The following is a 15,704-nucleotide window of genomic DNA, read 5'->3' on the forward strand; positions in this document are numbered from 1 at the left end:
CTGCCCCACAGACACACTCAGTAAGTAGTGGCCATGTGACCTGCATAGGACCCGACGCTGACCATTCCTTGCCTTCTTTTTACAATCTTCCATTCCTCCTGACAGGCTTGTATGAGGACCCCCACCCCCAAACCTAGCCAGCCCTAGCCACTGCCACCCACGCCTCTGGTGATGCCCCAGGGGACTGAGTGGGGGGTGTCTCTGCACTCTTAGTACGTAGGCTCCCAATGGAGCCCTCTCCTTTGCCCATCCTGGCACTGTGTGGGAAGTGGGCAGCATGCCCTCAGGTGGGCATGGTTGGGCCGCTTGGGACGGTCCTGGCCCTTAGGGGCACAGGCAGGGATAGGGAGGTGGAAGGAGGAGCAGGCAAGCATCGCCCTCTCTTCTGCCTGGGGGTCTGTGAGCAGAGTGCAGGGGAGGTGGCCTGTGGCCCAAACCCTGGAGCGTGTAAAACAGTTAACTGAGGGGCTGCTGGGCTGAGGTGGCTTTCACTGCCCTGGGTTCCTCAGCACAGATGTTTTAGCCAATCATACACCACTGCCACCCTCTTGCTGGGCTGTCCCTGGAATGCTCCAACCAGGCTCCTGTTTGGCTATAGCCGGGAGGGGGCGGGGGCACGGGGTAGGGGGACTTTCTTTGCCTGGCTCCGTGTTCACCCTGTAAAAGTTACCCTGGAGCCCCTTCGGTGGACCCCACACTGGTTGAGGCCTGGGGCTGCCAGATGCCAGAGCCGGAATTATTGTAAATAAACCCTTTAATATTTTAAAGAGCCTCAGTTTATCTTTTCCCCCTAGTTTACCTTTTAACAAATGATTCAAGCAGTTCTGAGGAGCCGGACATTCCTGAGAAATGACTTACCCACAGGAACCTGAATTTGGGGAAAAATACAGTCCAGACTCAACCAAGACAGCACATTTCATCCAGTTGTGGAAGAAACCATTTTGGTGGTGACAAGGTTTGGTCTACAAACAATATAAAGCAGTGCTGCCACTGCTGGGGCAAACCAAGGCCTCGGGGACATGGAAAGAGATCTGGACAGGGGGCGAGACTCCTAACCTTCCATCCTAGATGCAGACGGGCAGTGCGTTCCTCCACTTTCACCCTCCTCTGCCCCCAGCCTGCTTCCTGGCCTGCCTCACTGGCCACAAACATGCCAGTAGGAAATACCCCAACTTGTGAAAAATCATGAGAGATTTTCTGGCCTAAAGAGCCTGGAGAAGGCTTCCAGGGTGAGCCTGGATCTCCCCTCAAGAGGCGCTGGCACCTGCCCAGGCAGGCCTGACGCCAGGGACCTTGTCTGCTCCTTCCTGCCACCCCTCCACAGGGGAAGTCTCCGAGCAGCGGGTCCCCAGAGGTCCCCATTTCAGGATGGTCGTGGCATACTGGGCTCCCAACTTTCTGGGCCAAAGCTGGAAATTGTGGATTTCTGGTTAGGCAGTAGCACCACCAGTGACTCAGGAAGCCAACACCAATTAACAAACACCTGCGGAATAGAGGCTCGGACCTTTTCTCTTTTCTCCATTACTTTACCTTCCCTAGCGAGGGTTCACTGTGATAGCAGAGTTCCCGTTCCATGAGCACACATCAGTAAGAGCATGGAAACGCTTTCTGGAGCCTTTAGTTGCTCAGTCAACATCTGCCTGTATAGTTGCTCAATAAATACTCAATAAATATCTGTCAATAATGGTTTGATTAATCTGTTGCAAATGTTTTGTGTGGGTGTAACTCATAACTAATCCAAAGCTGAGTGTACTCTGAACTTGTCCAATCCGCCTGGAGGCGGCAGCATCCACTGCTACTGATGTCGGATGGCCTGGCCCTGAGTCACGACTAGTTGGCATTTCCTAGCTGAGTGATCTTGGGCACATTATTTAAAGTCTATGCCTCGGTTTTCCCACCCACAAAATGAGCTATGACAGTCCCTGCCTCATAGGTACATAGTGAGATTTCAAATAGTTAATACACATAAAGGTCTTACAGCAGGGCCCAGCAGGAGCTCAGGAACGTCAGCTATCACCATTATTAATACTGTCATCATTGTTATCCTTACGGCGACCTCAGCCCCTTGAGTCCACATGGATCGCTCTCTATGGACGATGTTAGCATGCATATTCTGTACAAATTGGCTGTCAGCACTTATTTCTATGGGTTTTCTCATTGCTTCCTTTCTACACAGGTGTCCTGGCTCCCTCCCTGCTCGCTGCAGACACACACCATCATGTAATGATTAACCCCGTCACATGCTTGGGTTTTCCTGTTTTGAGGTTTAGGAGATTTCCCCCCAGATTGGACATAAATTCAGTTGAAGACTAAAACGATGTGAGATGGAGCCGGATTTCTGTTTCACGAAGGCCACGTCTACATGGCACAGAGCCGTCAGCTGGGGGTGGGGGCCAACTGCTCCCTGGTGGGGCCTGTGCCAGCACAGCTAAGGCACTCGCTTCTCCAAGCCCCTGCTGCCTCCTGGCCCTTACCTGGGGGAGATGGGCCCACACAGGGCGACACAGCAATTTGTGAAGATATTTCCATAGCTGTAGGGGTTGTAATTTTCTTTACCTCTTTTATTTGACCAAGATCCTTTAATCTGAAAGAAAAAAAATGAGTCAATAACGTACACTATCGTTGATACCAATGCTGTCCTGTGGGCCAGCTGGACCACGAGAAGCCAGTGAAGAATGCAAACAATCCTTCCTCATTCATTCACCAAAGGAAACCGAGGTACTTTTCTCAAGGAAAATAGGCATTTACTTCAAACTTGGAAATATCCCAAATCAGTGGGTTTGATTAGGGAAAAGAGTAAGACTCTCTGGAGAGGATAATCTTTTATTTGTACCACAAGGTACAACAAGGCCATCTCAATAAGCCAGAGGAGATTTTTTTCATATCACATTCAGGGCCCTAAACAGTCATTAAGCAAATGGGAGCTCAAAAAAGTGAATGTGGCTCCCTAATTGCCAGTTTACAGGCTGTAAGAATGCAGCCTCGTAGTGTTGCCAAAATAGCCTGTCTTTTTTCCCTTTTATTAAGTCATATAGACATAGATCATGGAAACATTTATGCATTTGTGGGTTTTGCTGATTCTGCTATTCATGTCACCAAAAACAAATAACTGTTTTAACATCCTCTATGACATGCGTCTTATCACTTATTTCTTCAAGCTTTTGTTTCAGGTAACTGACCTATACTGAGACATTTAATTCATGTATGGATACAGACTTATGTCAAAATCTAAGTGTTAAGAGCAAAGAAATCGCTTCCAATATTATATTTCCTATTTTTATATCCCTTCTCCATCTGCATTGAATATAGGTGATATATTATATAATCCTGGATAATACGTTGAATTTGGGGCTGGGCAATTTCCTCCAAAAACTAAACAGAGACATTAAATATGAGAGGTCGAGTTAAATGCTCACTCCGAGATGTCAGCCTGCCTTGGTCTTTATTAGGGGAAGTATGACCATTGCTCACAAAAACTATTTGGCCTGGGTGGTGCCTGTGGCTCAAAGGAGTAGGCACCAGCCCCATATGTCGGAGGTGGTAGGTTCAATCCCAGCCCTGGCCAAAAATTGCAAAAAAAAAAAAAAAAAAAAAAAACCTATTTGGCCAGTCCTGGCATTGAACTGACAGACCTGCTCAGGAAAGAAGGGAAACCAGCAGAGCAGCAGAGACTCCCGGCTGAAAAACCTGTGGGAGGCCTGTGGAAATGCCTCCACGGCAGCTCTGTGTGCCTAAGGCTCCCCTCTGAACGGGCAGGCAGGAGGAGCCCCCACACACCCTCATCCTTTTTCTCCCCCACTGCCAAATAGCAGACAGCATAGGCCCTGCTTCATCGGGAACTTACATCTTCATTCGTTGTCTGGTTGGAGCTGATCAAGTAGGTGTGGAAACCTGAGAGGCCAACGATGGACCAGACGGAGAAGAAGCACACCACGGCCTCCAGCACGGTGACACAAGTCAAGGGCAAACTGGGCGGGAAGGACCTCAGTCTCCTGGCCTCTCTCTAGCCCAGCGAGGCTTCCCACTCTCTCATCGACATCCTCTCCAGCAGGGGGAGCTTCTCCAGGGCAGGGAGAAGGTGTCGCATTTCCTGTCCCCCCAGGAGCAGCACCTGTGCCTATAATGATGGGGTGGGGGTGGGGCTCCCTGAACATCACCTGTCCCCCTCCCACAGTGGAGACTGCCTCAGGGTCAGGAGTGTTTTTACTTAGGGGACCCTTCCCCAGCCCTTCAGCCAACCCCTGCCAGGTCAGGCCTTTCAGATGCCCTACTTGTTCCCCCAAATCCCCCACCCAGGAGAGCACAGCCAGGGTGGCAGCCCACATGGGGTCACGTCAGTCTCTGGTTTGAAAGCCACAGTACATGGATCCGGGAGTGATGAGGTGACCAGGGGAAGACACTGGGAAGACTGGGAGTGTGAGAGTCTGGGTAGGCTGGACAGGAAGGACAAGGGACAGAATAATCAAAGAGGAGGTGACACACAGAATGGAAGCAAGAAACAGTCGTGGGTAAGAAAGAATAAGAAACAGAACTGAGAGGATTATTCATCAATCTCAGAGATACTTATGTGGCACCTGCAGTTTACAGTCCAGGTAGAATGATGGGGAAGTAAAAATACACCAACACTCATGCTGTGAACATATAAAACTCAGCATCCCCACTCTACAAGATACCCATGTAACAAACTCCACTTGTGCCCCCTAAATCTATCGAATTAAAAAAGAAGTCTTGGGTTGTGATGCTCTTTAAATGTCTTGTGTGAGTTATTTGAATCTTCTCTATTGTCAGTGATTATTTTTGTCTGCTTGATCTATCATTAACAACAAGGAGTATGTTAAACTAAAAATACGTGATATGAAAGTGGGGAAGAACTCAGCATTGAGTAAGTGGCTCCTGCTGGTTTACTGGGCACTGCAGTTTCTGCAATGCCACCTACACTCCCACTGCCATCAGGAGGTGGTGTGACCAGTGGATGTGGAATTATACAAGTTTATAGCAATAACAAAAAAATGCAGCTTTCTATATTACTATCTCATGTGCTTTAGATAGATGTTCTAATGGCAGAATTCAGTGCCACTGTTAGCTGGCAGCTGTGTCCCAGTGACATGAACCCAAGGCAGGATTCTAGGGTCTAGCCGACACCCGCCACAGTAGGTCTTACGGAATCACCGTAATTCATAACAATAGCTGCATTGCTGGCAATGTGTCAGGTACTGTTTCAGAGGCTTCGGGGGGCTCACTCAATGCTCAGAGAAACCCAGGTAGAAGTGTGACTCCCAGGTAACAGGGAAACTGAGGCAGAAAGCGGTAAAATAATTTGCTTGGAAAACAGCAGAACCAGGAGTTGAATGCTGGAAGGCTGCTCCGCCAGAATGACAGAAGAGCCTTGGGCAGGTCCCTGTCCGAATCCTTACTTAGGGGCAGGTGGCCCTCGCCTGACCCCAACCTCTGCCAGGTAGAGGGGGGATGGGATGCTCCTCATCAGGGATGCATGACCCTGCAGCAGCTGAAGTGGCCCACTGCCCTTCAGATCAACGCACACTGAGAGAAAACTATTCTGCCATGGCTTGGAGCTGTGCTCAGTAGTTAGGGCGCCAGCCACATATATCAGGGCTGGCAGGTTCAAACTTGGCCCAGGCCTGCTGAACAACAATGAAAACAACAACAACAAACAAAAAGCCGGATGTTGTGCCAGGCACCCAGAGTCCCAGCAACTTGGGAGGCTGAGGCAAGAGCATCACTTAAGCACCGGAGTTTGAAGTTGCTATGAGCTGTGACGCCGTGGTACCGAGGGCAACATAATGAGACCCTATCTCAAAAACAAACAAACAAACAAAACTATCCCAACACACATTTCCTCACTGACCCAATGGCTAGATGATGAAAATACGTAAGCCACAGAGAGGTCAAGAAATAGAAATTTCTCTCAAATGTATTAAAATTCATTTACTGATTTTTTTAGAAAAGAAAAATGAGAGGAAACAATCCAACTCTATGGGAGTCAGTTACTAGGCAGGTGGACTCTGGTTTACTGTGTTGTTGGCGGGTTTCCAATGACGGCAGTGATGGCTGCAGGCCTCTGTTTGCCCCCCACCAGCTTCCACTGAGACAGGGAGCCCCCTTTGTGGTAGAGGGGGTTCAAATTCCCTGTAGCCCCTAGCCAAGAGGTTGCACACCAAGGTACTCTCTGTCTGAGGACTAGGAAAGGGCTTTGAAAAGTGCTTCTCTGCACACGCCCCTCCTGAGAGTTTCTGCTTAATCCCCAGTGCTGTTCTGGCCCTTTCTATGCACCTAGACTCCCTGGGGGCAGGACCTGCTCCCTGCCCTAAGGGGTGGGCTCTGTTTGCACCAGAAGATAAGCAAGGGGTGAAGGCCTTGCAGGACATGGAAATACTGCCCAGTAGAATGGGTAGGACATTTCAGTATTCAGAGAATCACAAAAGATGAGAGATCATAGAACCGTGTCTCAAGGGTCTTGAACCTTTTTGAGTTCCCACCTTTTACTCAGAAAAAAATGCACATGTACACAATTTTTAAAAATAATTTCAGGAGTTTTTAAAACTCCCCCAAAGTCCTTCCATGGATATGCCCTGATTTATTCTAATCCCTTCATTTTACAGTTACAAAACCAAGCCACTTATGAGAGCTCAGGCAGCAGTACATGTCAGAACAGAACCGGAGCCTGGCCTCTGGACTAGGACCTTTCTCAAAGCCTCAAGCTACGGAGGTGTCACATGATACTTCATGGACCTTTATGGGCTTTATGTACTTTCATGTTCATGGTGGCAAGGCTGAGATTGCCTGTGACCTTGGACCTTGTCTTTAGCCTATGGCCTCAGAGCCACCCATAGTGAAGAACTGCTCTCTGTCAATCTTCTCCCCACATTCTAGGAACCAGGCTGGTGATGAAAATATTTTGTGTGAAGTGCCAAATAATGTTTGAGAACTGCTGGAATAGAATCGTAAGTGGCGTTGGGACATTCTACTAAACACAAATGTTTGGAAAAAATGAAGTTAGAACTGCCGCCCTACTTGGTCCTTCTAATCAAACTCACACCAGATACACCAATTTACATGGTAAGTTACTACGTCAAACATAAGGAATAAGATTTAAAGGTATTAGAGGAAAATCAAGGCCTTATTTATACAACTTTGGAGTGAGTGTATAAGGCACTAACCCAGAAGCCACGTAGTATAAGACTTTTACATTGTATTTGCTAGTAAGTTAAATATTTATATATAAAAAAGCAAAATTAAAAGGTAATGGCAGATGGGAAGACAGATATTGGCAAAGGATATTTAAAAGATTATTATTGTAGAGAATAAGTAAAGAACTCCTATATGTTCATGGAAAAAGAGCAAACAGCCCAACTGAATAAAGGGTATGAATTGGCACGTTGTGATAAGAAAAGAAAAGAAGAAAGGCCAACAAACGTGAACAGATATGCAACCAGATTATTAGCCAGAATTTCTACCTATCAAATTGGCAAAAATACGTGTGCCTGTAAATGCATGACATCTGATTCTGCTTCAGGTTCTCAGACTGATAATACCCAGGTTGCATAGGTGGGGGGGACCAGGAGTCTAAGTTAGTGCATAGGTAGGGGGGACCAGGAGTCTAAGTTAGTGCATAGGTGGGGGGACCAGGAGTCTAAGTTAGTGCATAGGTGGGGGGACCCAGGAGTCTAAGTTAGTACAATCTCTTCAGAAAACCACTTGACACATCTATTAATATTAGGTTAATACTTAGGTCATTAAGTATGAAATGTCTTATTTCCTTAACTAAGTTGATATCTGGGACATTTTACTTTGAGCCTGCTTGTTTTATTTTGATTGTGAAGGTACATCCTCATTCTTTCAAATGCATATTTTGGTTTGTGATTATCTTCCAAAAAAATTTTTAGAGCGATTTTTGTGAAACCGTGGATAAGTCAAAAAATTGTATTATTTTTGAATGAGTTCTATTATGGAACCAGTGCAACACAGACAGCTTGAAATATCAACGGAGTGTTTGGGAAGCATGTGGCTAATGAACGCACAGCATGGATGGTTGGAGAAGTTCCGTTATGGGGATTTGAATCTTGAAAATGAGTCGCATGGATGACCTGAGACCAAGGTGGATAATGATGAACTCAAAGCTGTAGTGGAAGCAAATCCATCTTATTCTATGTGTGAATTAGCAGCAAGGTTTGATGTTACTGTTCCAACAATATTGAATCATTTAAAACAAATTGGCAAGGCCAGGAAGCTGAATAGATGGGTTCTGCGAAGAATTAAATAAGTGTCAGGAGAGAAACCATCTCAAAGCTTACCTTTCTTTGCTGTCACACATAAAGGCAAATCATTTCTATGCCGTATCGTTATACATGTTGAGAAATGGATTCTTTCTGACAATCACAAGTGTTCGGCACAATGGTGGACCAAGATGAAGTGCTGAAACACAGTCCAAAACCAAATATTCATCCAAATAAGCTACTGGGGTCTGTCTGGTGGTCCAGCGCTGGTACTAGCCACCACAGCTTCATGAAACCTGGTCAGTACATTACAGTGGATGTCTACTGCACCCAACTGGAGGAAGTGACCATGCTTGCAATTAAGCAGCTGAGTGGTCGGTAGAGACAGGCCAATCCTCATGCAGGACAACACTTGACCACTTGTTGTACGAATGCTGCTCGTGCAAGCTGGACTTGGAAACGCTTTGTCAGCCCTATGTTCACCAGAACTTGCACCAACTGACTCCCACTTCTTCCAGGCATGGATCACTTCTTGCAAGGAGAAATATTCGATTCCCAACAAGCCATGGAAAACACCTTTCGTGATTTGATCTCCACTCACTCTCCAGGCTTCTTTGGTGCTGATGTACACAAGCTACCATGAAGACAGCAAAGCTATGTTGATAGTTTAAGTGCATGTTTTGATGGGTTGTACTTATTCTTGCTTAAGATATAATGAATGAAACTTTTGATTTGAAATCAGACATTTCACATTTAATGACCTAATATTTTAAAAATGCGTAACTTTCAACTCAGATTCACATCTAGTTGTTAGTCCTACAGAAACACTAACGTTTGTGCACATACAAGAAAATTCACCAGTTTCTTTTTGAGCAGTAAAAAAAATAATAAATCTAAATGTCCATCAATCGAATAAACTATGGTTCATCTACACTCTAGAATTCTATAAAGTAGTCTAAAGAGAATGAGGTAGATCTATACATTGTATGTTGTCACAAAAAATATCTCTAGGAAATATTAAAAAATCAAATTACAGGACAATGTAAAGAGAAGGGTCCTTTTTAGGTACAGCCATTTCAGACTATATATTAGCACATGGGTGTGGACACACGTGGATTGATCACGCTCTGGAGAACACGTGGAACTGACCAGGATTCCTACAGAACAACGGAGGAAGGTTCAAGAGCAACACTTCCCTTTTTCCCACTCTTTTTTTTTTTTTTTTTTTGAGACAGGGACTCACTCTGTCACCCAGGCTGAAGCATCATAGCCCCACCCTAGCTCACAGCAACCTTAAACTCCTGGGCTCAAGTAATTCCCTGGCCTCAACTTCCCAAGTATCTAGGTCTACAGGTGCCCACCACTTCACTGGCTAATTTTTGTAGAGACAGGGTCTTGCTCTTGCTCAGGTTGGTCTCAAGCTTCTGGACTCAAGTGATCCTCCCAACTCAGCCTCCCAAAATGCTAGGTTTATAGATGTGGCTCCCTTTTCACTTCTTACTGTTTCTAACTATTTGGAACTCATTACCATGAGAATGTGTTCTTGTATTACTTGGGTGATTTTAAAAACCAAACAACCTCCTCCCTGCTTGGTGATCTTGAGATACAGTCTGGTGTTTATCCTTCATGCCACTCCCCCACCAGATTGGTTGGGGGCAGGAGAAAGTGTCTCCGTCCCCCTCGGTGAAGACAGTGTCTGGTGATGTGGGCCTTTGGCTCCTGTCTTGGGAACACTCTTGAGCAGGCACTGTAGACGTCACTCAATGTCTCAGACAGGTGCAGCTGTGAGCAGCACTAAGGACACCCGTCCTACTTACTTCTGGGGTCCTTCCAAGAGTCAACAGATAGAGAGGACAGATTGTCAAAGGCCTGACTTTGTTATCTTCCCATGGTGGTATCCTTTCTGTGGGCACTTGGGGCAACTCCAAGCTTTCTAACAAATTCCATTAAAACATATGAAGCCTATTAGGCCACTGTGATGTTCAAGTAAGGGTCACAGTGGATACAAATTGGGGATATTTCTGTCATAGTCTCCACCAATGCAGAATCAATCACTGTTTGATTTATCAGCCACGGAAAACCCTTCTCTTTTTGGGAGAGCTGAACAATGAGACATGATTGAAGTGAATGTAACCCCTGTAATCGGATGCTGATGCTGATGCTACGTTACATCACAATGACTGATGATTTGCGGGTTCCCCGCTTGGAGTCTTCCTGCAGGCCCAGGCCCTGTGGCTTCCCCAGCATGTGTTCTCGAGGGTTTCCCCTCTGAGAACCTGAGATGTGTTTGAGGAGGGACAGCTGTGTGGCTTCCTGCGTGGTAACGTTTTCTAGAAGGTTGCAACATTCTCATTGCCAAGCACACGACTCTGTTTCCCCCTGCCCTTGTGCGGGCAGGTAACTTCGGAGAGAACTCTAAAGTTACTCCAGGCTGACGGGGAGACTCACGTGTGTGTTACCTTTTAGGTAAACACATCTCAGACAGCTCATGATTCCTCTCCCCTGCCTGTATGGCTTTTTCTTCAGGGCCCCCTCAGCGGCCCCCTCTTCCCCTTCCCCTACCCTCCCCAGCCTCTGATCCCACTGCCCTGTGAGCCCCTCTGAGCTGTCCCTTTGTCACGATCCCCCCCTTAGGGGCCTTTCATCTGCACATATCCTCTTCCTCACTATTCACTCTGCTGTGTTTTCTGATGCAAGATAAGTAACAACGAAGCCACAAAGCCCAGCTACAATGATGTCTTTCACCTGCCAGCATCTGGGGACAAAGGGACCCCATCTCCTTCACCCCATCAGGTTGTAGCCATCACAGCCACCTCCCATTTCCTGGTCTCTAAGTGCACCCACGTGCTCACATGACCAAGGGCAGGTGGATGGCTAGGAGCCCTGCCGCTTCCTGACACCCAGCTTCATGTGGAGTGAGCGGGCAGGATGCTGGGCCTGGCACTACCGATGCCCACTGTCCCCTGACGCTCCCTGACACCTACCTCTGAGCCGTGAGCAGGCTATGGGTGCTGCCCCGGAGCTCTCGCCCATCTGCTGGAGCCCTGCAGGGCGGGTACAGCCTGTCCGGATCTCCCTGCAGGATGCCAGCTTCCTTCTGTCCCTCCCCCCAGGCCGTCTGTGTACTTCTCACCCACTGAGACTCATTCTGCTCAAGCAAGGACAGTGACAGCACAGATCTCTGCACCCACAGAAGTTTGCAAAGAAGAGTTGGTGCCTCTGTGCTGCTGTCTCACCTCCGGCCCTCCTGCTCCCCCACTTGACCCTTTGGACTGAATGTGCCTCAAAAACCTGGGTGGGTCATTGCAGACCTGGCCTCCTCAGCAGGTTTAGCTCATGGTGGGTGTGTTCAGTAAAGTGATTTTGCAGAAAAGGATTGCCAAGTGGATTTTCTTTGTTTGAACCTGCCAGGCTGTGTGGACACAGGCCAAGTCTCGTCCTTTCTGCAGAAGACTCTCCGTTGGTCTCCCTGGGGAAGGTAGGGTGGGGACTCTTCAGAGTCCATAGTACAGGGCAGCTAACCCACTGCCCACTGGTCCCCAGAGGCCTCTCCCTACTGCCTCTGCTGCTCTGATCCAAAGATAGAGGCAGTGAGCAGGAAGGGGGAGGGAGGACTGGTCATGGACTCTGAGTCAGAGTGCTCCCTCCAAGCCTGTATCCAGGTGGCTGAGCACCCTACCCTGTCCCCTCCCCACCTGCAGGCTGAGGGTGCAGACTTGAAAGGGGTCGGCTGAGCATTGAAAGGAGCCAAACTCTGCTTGCAGCCACTCACGTCGATCCATCTGTCCATTGTCCCCACCCCGCTGTCTCCTTCTCTGCCCTGCCCCTCCCTACTAGCTGGCCACGCTCCAGACTCCCAAGCTTGGGCTTACTTATAGTAGCAACTGGTCAATTCCTTTCTCCTAAAATCCTGCTGGGCTTTATGTGGGCCTGATGAAGCACTTTTAGTTTATCAGCATTTTCATCATTTAAATTGATATTTCTGCTAAAGTGTCTTGGTTGGCTGTTGATCGGCCATTTTAGTTTCTAATCCATCTCACTTCACCGACATCACTTTTAGTTGGATATTTCGCAGAGTAAATCTTCTGTAAGAACCTATGCCTGTGCCCTTATTATTAAAATATTTTTAAAGCATGGTCAGTTTAGACACGAGGCCGCCAGATACAGTAAAATCTCCATGGTTGGCCACCTCCTTACATTGACCACCTTCTCAAATTGGCCTAATTCTCACAGACTGGGCACGGACCACATGCACATTCCGGTATAGTAGGGCTAGTTCCTTATATTGATCACTTCTGTGTGGTGACCCATTTGTTACAGTCCCCTGGGTGGTCAACTTACAGGGGTTCTACTGTGTTTGAAAATACAAGTTATTGTCTTGCCTGAGAACACATTGCAGAGGTCACCTCAAAGGTCACACTAGACTCCAGTCCTGCATCAGGCAATCCAGCCGGGAAATCTCCTTGAGCTCTAAGGACTTAGGCTTCATACATTCTTGCTCTAGACAGACTGCAGGTCTAGAGAGCAGGAGCTGTGGGCAGCTCTGCTGTTAGCCATGACTGTGTCACAGACCACACCTGGCCATCATAAATTGACCACCTCAACAGACTCCCAAACTCTCAGGGTCTCATCAGTGGCAGAGAACTAGAGGGCTAGAGTTCTGCACTTCTCTCATTCAAGGCTTGCCTGCCGCACTGGCAAGCAGGACCACCCTCCTTTGGGGGACCCCTGTCTCTGGGACACTGCTGCTTCCCCAGTCCAGGCCATTTCTGGGCAGCCCCAGTGCTCAGCACACTCTTCCTCAGTGAGCTGAAGGCTGTGCCAGCTATTCCCACGCCACCTCTAGAGCCACATAGGTGTCAAGGGTAAAGGTGGGCACCCCAAACACTCCACCAGCATGGCAATGGGACTCCGTCTTGCTTAGCTCTTGGCCCACTAAAAACTGGACTGGAACTAATGTTTTTCAAAAACCCATGATAACCCAAGAGAACCTAAAGCATCCTTCTTCCAAAATACAAACTTATGATAAATCACCACAGTGCAGCACTTCTTACCAGACCCGCTGAAGGAGGCATTCTTCTCCACAGCACACTATAGGGACAGAGAGCTCTCAGCAATCACACCATCATGGGGGGAGGGGCATTAGGGGCACCATAAGAAATTTATATGCACTTTGTAATTTAACAACCCAGCACCTTACTTTTGAGCATGCGTATGTCTGATGTTCCTGAAATTGGCCACTGCTTCAGAAAAGGATTGAGAAGATGGGAGCTGGGGCACAACCCAGACTGCCCCCTCTTCTCCCTACCAGGGCAGTTCTGCTGTCCTATTCTTCTTGCCCTCACTTCTCTCCAGAAGAGAAGAGCGTCTTCAGAGCCAGAGCATCTTTTATGTTGCCTTCAGCTTTAGGTCACCCTTTTCCAGGTAGTGGCCCAGCATGACAGCAACGGAGGCCCTGCTGAGCCAAGGAAACCAAACAGTGAGAGCGAAGCTATGACCATGGGCTCCCTGGAAGCTGTGAAGGCCTCCAGGGACATTCTAGTCACATTCTCCACCTGCACTCTGGGAGGAGATATATAATATCTACATCCAGATCAGTCTCTATAAATACAGATGCACACACATATAACATATGTACACATACACGTGTGCATGTGAGAGGTTAAAATATGTACACATATGCGTGCATGTGAGGGATTTAAAGATACACACACACACACACACACACAGAGCCTTATAGATGACCTGGAGTCTACTAGGTAGAAAACTCTACCCTCTTTTTCTTTTTCTGCCCTTTCTGCCCTATTTGAGGAGATAAAATTTGATGGATTAAAAATTGCATACATATACACATCTATAAGGATAGATCAATATGTGCATATATATTTTAATCCATCAATTTTTATCCTCTAGATCAGTGGTTCTCAACCTTCCTAGTGCTATGATGTATTTTCATTGTTACAAAGGGGTCGTGACCAACAGGTTGAGAACTGCTGCTCTAGATTAACTAAAAGGTAGACTTGGAGGTGGCCTGGGCTGCTAGTCACCTTCCTGGACAAGTGTAGACAGGAATGCTCTCCAATCCACCCGCACGTGAGGTCCTCCCATCTGAAGGCCTGGAGTGGGCAGAATGGTGGCCTCCCTGAAGATGTCCACAGCCCCATTTCCCAGCTCCTGTGAATACGTTACCTTATATGACACAGAGAACTTGCCAGGCTGATGAAGGTTATGGACCATGAGATGGGGAGATTATCCTGAATTGTCAGGGTGGGGCCAATCTTTAAAATCAAAGAAGCTTCTTGGTCGTGGTTAGAGAAATGGGGTGGGAGAAGAGGCAGGAGAGATGAGAATCAGAGCATGAGAGGGCCTTGGCCCCTGTTTTGGCTGCTCTGAGGATGAAGGGAGCCCGCGACAGAGACTTTCTAGAGGCCACCAGAAGCTGAGCACTGCCCCTGCCCATAGGCAGCAAGCAAGTTGGGACCTCAGTCCTACACTCCTTGAAGAGTCAACAACCTTGAGCCTGGAAGGGGACTGTCCCCCAGAACCTCAGGTGCAAGCTCAGGCCAACCAGTCTACCAGCCTTGATTTCAGGCCATGGGGCTGGAGCAGAGGAAGCATGGAGCCCGCTGGGCCTCCACCCACAGGACTGTGTGGGTCCAGTACTTTACTGGCCAAGCCCTGGCTCCTTGTTGGCAGCAGGAAGCTGATGCTGTGAGAGGCCCTGGCCTGAGGTTCAGAGTCCAGCAGGTGTCCGGCTAAAGAGCCTTCCATGTGATTAGAGCAGGTCATGGCCACCAAGCTCCCATGAGGGTATCCTGCACCCCCAGGCCAGGGCCAGGAAGGGCAATGCCTGGCAGTGGGCAGGTGACAACTCTGTTTGAAAGACAGTGGCTGAGATTTTTTAAACTCTTTACCTGAGAATGATTTTAGGGGGAAAATAATATTTGCTTTGCACTGAGTAAATCAGAGCATCTCTCCTCTTTCCTTCCCTTCCTGCCGCTGGTTCTCTGTAGTCAGCAGTCACTCTCCCCAGCGCACCCTGCTCTGTTCCCTCCTGGGGAGGTGCTCTCCATTCTGCAGACTCTAAGCACAGCCAAACTATGACCATGAGCACACATGTGTGTTTCTGGCAGAGTCCACCATCACATACACTGTCACACGAAGTAGTGTCTTTGAAATCCATGCCAGGAAGCTGTGTTTGGAGTTGAGTTTCCCATAACCAACCTGGTCAGCTCATTGCTGGCAAGTAAAGACTAGCTGACTATTGCAGTTCAACAATCTGAGACATAAAGGGTTTAAAAATGGGGCTCAGAATTAATTGAAGTGGATTGGGCATTAGAAGACAATCACCCTGGCTCGGCACCTGTGGCTCAAGCGGCTAAGGCGCCAGCCACGTACACCTAAGGTGGCGGGTTCGAATCCCCAGCCCGGGCCGCCAAACAACAATGATGGCTGCAACCAAAAAATGGC

General features: G+C 48.0%; 1 protein-coding gene across 1 annotated transcript in view; it reads right to left on the reverse strand.

Moving 5' to 3' along the window:
* The window catches only part of ZDHHC14 (zinc finger DHHC-type containing 14), a 248,187-nt gene that overhangs the window by 18,732 nt on the left and 213,751 nt on the right, over nt 1–15,704 (reverse strand). The window contains exons 6-7 of the mRNA XM_012806724.2: nt 3,845–3,947; nt 2,475–2,584 (exon numbers count right to left, since the gene is read on the reverse strand). Coding sequence (XP_012662178.1) covers nt 2,475–2,584; nt 3,845–3,947 — 213 coding nt within the window. The remainder of the gene's footprint in view (nt 1–2,474; nt 2,585–3,844; nt 3,948–15,704) is intronic.

Source organism: Otolemur garnettii, unplaced genomic scaffold (assembly GCF_000181295.1).
Source record: "Otolemur garnettii isolate 467f Iridium unplaced genomic scaffold, OtoGar3 scaffold00056, whole genome shotgun sequence".
Taxonomy (NCBI): Eukaryota; Metazoa; Chordata; class Mammalia; order Primates; family Galagidae; genus Otolemur; species Otolemur garnettii.